The sequence below is a fragment of the Crocodylus porosus genome, unplaced genomic scaffold (genome assembly GCF_001723895.1).
Source record: "Crocodylus porosus isolate Cpor-Errol unplaced genomic scaffold, CroPor_comp1, whole genome shotgun sequence".
Lineage (NCBI taxonomy): Eukaryota > Metazoa > Chordata > Crocodylia > Crocodylidae > Crocodylus > Crocodylus porosus.
In genome coordinates, this window is record NW_017728909.1 from 24,471,468 (window position 1) to 24,479,205 (window position 7,738).

At 41.9% G+C, this 7,738-nt stretch overlaps 1 protein-coding gene across 1 annotated transcript in view; it reads right to left on the reverse strand.

Annotated features, from left to right (window-relative positions):
- C1QTNF3 (C1q and tumor necrosis factor related protein 3) overlaps window positions 1-7,408 on the reverse strand; it is a 30,785-nt gene extending 23,377 nt beyond the window's left edge. The window contains exon 1 of the mRNA XM_019531931.1: window positions 5,848-7,408. Within this exon, the coding sequence (XP_019387476.1) occupies window positions 5,848-6,138 (291 nt within the window). The 5' untranslated portion in view covers window positions 6,139-7,408. The remainder of the gene's footprint in view (window positions 1-5,847) is intronic.
- Window positions 7,409-7,738: the final 330 nt, after the last annotated feature.

Consider the following 7,738-nt stretch of genomic DNA (forward strand, 5'->3'; position numbering starts at 1 on the left):
CACCTCCCTCCCGTGTTGCCTATACCCCTTCCCCCACAGACTCACCTGCAGGCAGCTGGGGGAGCTGCTCTCCACCACTGCATGGGGCTGTATTCCCGGCCATGTGCATGTGAGCATGCACACACGTACACATGGCACCCCCCGTGTCCTGCTTCTCCCAGCCCCAAGCAGCCCTTGCAGGCTGGAACTCTTCCAGCTTGCAAGGGGAAACACATGGTTTCCTGTTGTCTCGTGGCAAACAGAAAACCTGAATCCCTGCACATGATACTGGGATGACGGTTGACAGTTGACAGTGTCCAGGGGAATCTGGGCCAAATGCTGTCCTGGAGTCATTGAGCCTGGGACTGGGACTTGATGTTCACATTTCAGGACTGTCCCGCCCAGTAAGGAATGGATGGTCACCCTGTTCCAGTTAGGCATCTTGTCTTTGCCCCTATTGCCAACTTTGCCTTTATGGGAAAGCTGAAGTATTTTTTTATTTTGGAAGACACACCTTGATTATCCTTAATCTCTACCCCATCCTCCCTGCTTTCCCAACTTTTTTTTTAAATTTGCATGACTGAAGAACATTTTGCTATTTATTTTTCTGTCCTTTGAAAGGTCTAAGACAACCTGAATTCTGGCAATTCTTACTTTATCCTTACACTTCTTGACTTCATGTTGGCTTTTTATCCTTACAAATCCTTTGATTTCAGAGTGAAAAATCTGGTCACATTCAGTGTCCCAAGTACAATGAATATTCAAGAGAGGTCTCAAGCAACACAGAGCTCCATGCAGATGAATAATACATTTTAATGCATTTTAAAGTACAAATCTGAGGATTTCAGACTTAAATATGTAAAATGGATAATGCAAAGCTATTTTCCCTAAACTGGGAAAGTTTCATTTCCAACTCACTTGTCAAAGTCCCTACAAACTTGTTGCTTGAAGAGTTTGTGCAATTTTTTTCCTAAACACAAATACAATTCTGTAGGCTGTGAAAAGCCTCTCACACTTTTCCTGGGATGGGTGGGAAATTAGGGTGAGAGGGAGCACTGAGGATATTTGCTCTATAACTTGCTCTAAACTGTATATGTTTGCATTACCTTAATTTGACAGTTACTAAATCTGCTGGTGCAGAAAGACACAACACATGGGCTGGGAGTGTTGCCTTGCTGATGCCCTCTCTCCCAGATCAGCTTGGGAGAGGACTGGAGCAATGGGGCAAAGCCACATACCTGCTCCCCAGACCAGGGTCCCTGACCTGAGGAGAAGGCAGGGGGCTTGCTCTGCTGCTCCCTCCACAGACAGGACAGCAGGAGCTACAGCAAGGAGAGCTCTCCCAGCACATTTTCTGGCTCCACAGATTTTAAAAGCACCACCTGCACTGCCCAGCTAGGCAACAGGGGCAGAGTTATTTTTCTAGTGGTAAGAGTTTCAGAGAAAATGGAAAAGAGAAAAGGCCCAGCAGAGAATTCTTTCAGCACCGTCACTGACTTGCATATCTCAAGAGTAAATTGGATGCTTATCTTGCTGGGATCCTATGACCCCAGCTGACTTCCTGCCCTTTGGGCAGGGGGCTGGACCCGATGATCTCCCGAGGTCCCTTCCAGCCCTGATGTCTATGAAATCTATGAAATCTTAGAGATGGGCTGCATTTTAGGGTCAGGGCATTCCCTTGCATTGCCAGCTGCAAGTATTCTCAGCTGGCATTTGTTTTTAAATTTTGTTTCCAGGGTGAAATCAGTTCTGAATTAAGTTTCAAATTTTGACTGAGCAGAGCTCAGTCATTCAAGTCTGTGTGGCACTACCACCGGTACATATCCTACTTCCTGGGCTCATCAGTCTGAGGCTTCAGCTACTCCCAAATCAATGGCAGGCATCCTAAGTCCAGGCTGAAGGTCTTGGTGTTCAGATACCACATAGTCTCGCTTTCCCCTAGCCAAAAGTTTGAAGGAGCAAGCTAGGGGAAAAGCCCAAAAGCAATACCCCATCACCATATATTGTGTAGCTGAGATCCTCGCATTTGGAAGCATTTGTAAACTCTCGCAGGGGTTGACCTGTCCATGGTGCAAGGGACAGGCTTTCACCCTCTAACTACACCATGCCATTCAAGGCTGAGACTTTTTTTTATATATATAGAAATTTGTCATGTCCCAAGTCAAATCAGCGAAAACAATTCCAAAGCCATGAGTCATTCAAAAACCATGTGTAGCACACTGCTGCCGGCAAGCATCCTCCATCCCTGCCTGGGGCTTTAGTTACTTCCACATCCTTTGGTGGGCATCCTACATGCAGATCCAAGCCTGCAGGATGCAATTAATACCAAGCAGCTCACAGTCAGCTCTTGTGGAAAGAAGGTGTTCACCATAAATTAGATCAGCTCCTGGCAGCTCTGCTTACCAGGGATGGTGATGACAAATCCCTTGGAACATCTTATAGCTACATTTGTTCCCCCAAAATAAACAGACTCTTCAAATATAATCCATCTGTTCTACTAGCCCGCTCATGCTGGACTCTCCCTATTGCATCCTGGCTACTGTTGCATCTCGTGTTAAGTGACTCATGAGTTGTTTCTCTCTGCAAGGGAGATTCTCTCTCAGACACTGGAATAATATGCAAATACCATAAATTCAACTGTATTCTTATTGGTTAGAGTCACACTTTCTCACCCAAAAAGCAATTCAGTACTGTATGTGTAAAAATAACATGAATAATTATACACATGTCCCCATTTATTTCAATGGTACTCTGCATCTGGGACTAGAAGTCCTATTACTTACAGGCAATTTGTATTAAATCATATAACCAAAACTAAATTAAAATGTAGTGCCTACCTTCCCCCCACCATTCAAATTGTATAGTCCTTCACTAGCATGCCATGTGAGAGAGAGCAGAATAAATAGAATAAAAAACTCTAAGGGGGCTTTCAATGCACGCTACTAAAATATGTTTGAGGACCTACCCTGAAATCTCCTAGATTAGCAGGTCTGCAGTCACTGAGGAGAAATGGGAGCAATAATACTACTTTTTTTTGTGCCTCCATTGCTTGAAGTACCCTCTAGGCTAGGGACAGATATTACACATAAACCATTTTAAGTAATCAGAAACTCGTTTAAAACTGTAACAGAACAGACTTTCAGTGCACATAAGCCAGTTTGAAAATGGCTGAAACCTGTCTGAGATAAATCTGGTTGAATGTAGTATCAGACTTAACTGGCTTGAGTCAAGCCAGTTTATGCAATGTCTGTCCCACACCCCTTGCTGGTTTAAGATAAACCAGACACCCCCAGCATGCTCTTTGGGCTGGGCAAGGCTCTCTGCTCCACAGCTGTTTAAGAAGAGTTTGAACTAATGGAGAGAGACTATTGTTTTGCGGATGGGGTGATAAACACTGTTATCAGCCCCCTGCTGGTTTACTTGCCTGTCAGTTTGCTACAGACAGTATAAAGAAGCAAGGAGGGAGATTTAAAAGCTCCATATCACCAACAGATGCATGCATTGCACACCCTCCCTTGCCTCAGAGTGTTAGCTGGGGGCTGGGGTCCAGCAACACTTCCCCCCTCACACTTGAGCAGCCAGCAAGAAAAAGCCTGGGATGGTGCAGGCAGACCTCCCTAATCAGAGCATCCTGCTGGGACCTAGCTACGGCCCTCCTTAGCTTAGCACTATAAAAGGGAAGAGAGGGCTGCTCTAGCATCTCCCCCTTTCGGCTTCTGGCCTGAGCTACTGCAGACATGTGCCTGCATTTCCTCAGTCCAGAGAGAATGTCTGTCCAGTTATAAACCGGTTCAGCCTAGCCAAGTTAAACTAACCTGCAAAGATTGAATCAATTCAGGCTCAGGCTTTTTGAATGCCTGTCCCTAGCCCTAAAGTCTGAGATGGCAGCAGTAGCAGCATGCTGAGGAACAGCAGAATGAGAAACAGTGATTCACCAGGTGGGGAGGGGAGGCAGGAGAATCTGAAGGCATTCAAAGGCAGAAAATTTTTCCTCTGCTCCCTATGTGCTCAGCATTTAAATCCTTGTTGTTGTTGTTGTTTTTTACTAAAATGCCTTAGTAAAAGCACTTATCAAGAGACTGTTCTACTGCCATCCCAGTGTTAATATGCACTTAGAAAACACTATGAAAATTGTTACAGAGGATTTTGAAGCATTAGTAACCTACACATTTTTCCTTTTTCACTCACTAGATGGCCATATGTTTTTACACCAAGTACTTGCAGCTATTCTCTGAGTTGAGCCTGATAATATTTGCATTTCTCTAGCAGGTGGGTAATTTTCAACCAAATAATATGGAATGCTAAGATAAACAGATGCTCACAATGCCCAGCACACAACTCACTTGCCATCCTGTAGGAAGTGTTTCTAGGGTACAATCTATGACAACATTTGATTGCCCCATTGCTGATGGTGTGAAATTAGAATTACAGGGTCAGAAGTGACCTCAAGAGCCATCTGTTCCAACCCCCAAAAGCAGGGCTACAGAAGTGGGCTTCAGACCCCTAAGAATTCATGTCTAGCACCTTCACCACTCAGGTATGTGGAAAATCATTTTAATTGCTAGCAGCGTAAGGTTTAAGACAAATACTTGCATGGTAGTTCATGGGAACATACACAAATGGGTTCATTATTATATATGCCTACTAGTTATACTGTTTCTTTATAGCACATACAATTTAATTAATATTAAATAATGTTAAATATATTTCCTGATTGTGTCAAAAAGCTTGTATACAGTGCAGTGTAGTTATAGTATTTAAACCTATATTTTGCCATACTTGAATGTACTCCTTAAGTTCCTCAGCATTACCTAAGCTCATCTCTGCTTCTCATGAAACAGCTGTGAATCAGCCATTCAACCCACATCAGCCTCTTTCTGCTTTTAGAATACAAGCTGCCATGGTTAAGTTGAAAAAGGATACAATTCTGTCAGCTAAAATGTAATGATCAAATAATTTGCATTTAGTAGCAACTGAGAATAATACTGCATTTTGCTACTGAGTGTAAAATAAACTCCATAAAAACTTCAGCCTGCAATAGAACTTCCTATTTATTACTCAAGTTTCATGCTATCCTCTACAACTTTCACTCCTATAAAAAAACAACAAATAAAAACCTGTGAATTGTCCTATTTTATGGATGACCAAATGATGGCAAATTTCCTTTGTGGGAAACTAATGCCTAGAATAGTTAAACACTATATAACATCTATTATAAAAACTTCCCAGTATAAAAAGTAGACTCTGCAGACATTTATACAGCATTCATTTAGCTCTTTTTACAAAAAATAAAATTAAAGGGGCAGCAATTTGATATATCATTAAACATATTTAGATCTCAAACCCAATAAAACTGCCATGAGTTAAAAGAAAAAACAAACACTGCAAAGAATAATGATTTAAAATATTCAGTATTGCATTAAAATTACCTTCCTAAGCTTAAAAGGATATATTTTCTTACACATAAATTTAAAGTAAACTGTATTTTCCCTGCCAACAGAACAGTGCCCTTATACATAACATCTGTTTACAGAGCCCATAATTTTCCTCTTTCTTCAAAGGATATAATAAGTTGATCATAAAGCCTTATTTTGCTAGAAAATAAATGGCACATGCATTGAGAAACTGTGTATTACAATACCTGGTTGAACAGGATCAAGGTTTCAGTAGAGCAATGGGATGCTGGCTGTGTTGTTATCACTTCCCCACACCATGGTTCGTTCTACCACCTAATTAAGAGATTCTGTATAGCAACCCACCAGCATACAGACCAATAAGCATCTTTAATAATCCTATTTTCTTAAATATATATCTTAAAAAATTTTCATTAACTTTTAAAGTTATCTTTAGAAGATTAATTCAGAGTACCTGGACTCTGTCTGAGGTAGTCTGCTCTACATCATCTACCTCTGGTCTCTGGGCTTTTTGGTCTGTAGAAGTGCTATTATCATCAATCGTCCACTCTACAAGTTGACTCCGCTGTCTCAATATTTCCCTGCTTCTGGAACCTTTATGGCCAGTCTGGTGATGACTTTGCAATACTTTGGCCACTGGTTTATAAGATCCTCTGCTCACCTCCACGTATTCATCTTGACACAGGCAAAATGGAAGAAAAAATAAAGCCAGCAGATGCCAGCTGATGAAATCCTTGACTGCCATGTTATTCAAAATAATTTCACAGGAGTCCAGAAAATGCCTTTCAGGAGAAGCCCCTTTACTCCACCAGTAGTTATGTGGTCCTTTCAGCTATTTCCACTATTACGCCTGGCACTTAGATCAGGACCAAGTTTTATACGGTTGTGTGCAATAAATAAAATGAAAAATGCCAAAGTGACAGGATCCTTCATCCAAAATCAGTCATGCCTCCTTAAACAAGCCAGGCATTATTCACCACTTCACCACCACAAGGAAAATTGATTTGCATGCTGGAAACAGCCACCACATTTAACGGACTCCTGTGGTTCCTATTTGGGGGCATTAAAGAATGTAACACCTTTTCTTTGGCATGTTTTTCTTTAAGTGTGAAAAAATGTGATGGAAATGGAGAACATGTGGCTAATGGTTTACATTCCTTGATTAGACATGGAAAGGCTGTGAATTCACACTCTGAAATGTCTTCTGGATGCAGTCACCTTCCTCATTTGCCAGGAAATTCATACACCAACTGCATCAGCTCAATCTGAAAAATCTTCCAAGAGCAATTAGGAAACTAAAGCACAAAAGGAGCTTTTGCACATGATTTTAACTCAGCAGCTATTTCTGACTGCTTTTCATCCACTAAGAAAAGGAAAAAAAAGTTAAATTTCTGTCAGGTGGCCAATGGTGGAAGGAGACTGGGAAAGCAGTTTTGAAAAACTAAGATTCACAGCACCCCAGTTCTTAGCATTTAGGTTGACCTTTCTTGTCAGACGATATTTTTTCCCCTCAAGTTTCCAATGTTTTGCTAAATGCAACTGCCAAACCAAATTTTACCTCTTGGATGCCAAGTAAACGTAAAATTACTGTGGAGCTTATTTCATGCTGAGAGAAGAGAACCAAAATATGACATACATATACCGATACGATATTCATTTCAATTTTCGAAACTGCCCACTGGTAGGACTCCACAATTGCAAGAGTGTCCTGCAAACATTGTATGCATTATTTTATAAATATATAGGTAGTCAATCTCCCAGGGCTCCAGTACAGTTATTAAAGCTACAAGGAGCATTTCCCAGTATAAGAAAAGTATATGCTATATCAGGAAAGTGCTACTCAGGTGGCTGCAACTATACAAGCAAGCTCTGCATTGTACAGTACTACTATAGTATTATGGTGTAACTACAGTTTTATTGATACTACTGCATTTACACTAAGGGCCAGACTCTATTCTACCTGTTAGGCATCTAACTGAACTCGGGCACCTATGGGCAATTGTATTCCATCCTGCTGAAGTCCTGAAAAACCATTAATGCATCTACTACTTTTGTAATGACTGCATCTTGCCTTTAAGATTGAGTCACAAAAAAGCTGCCTGGCAGCCCAGTTGGGCTCCATGGGGCTGTGCCCAAGCATAGGGGATTCTCCTGGGCTCCATGTCAGGGCTGTGTGTATATTGTGGGGTGCTTTGTGATGGGGTGCAGGGCCAGGCCCTGGGACACGGGTGCCCAGATGTCAGGGCTCATGCACAGGAAAACAGATGCCTCCCATTCCCCACCCCCTGCCTGAAGCTGACAGATGCCTGTGGTTGTAAAATGACGTAACAGGGGATTGGGGGCAT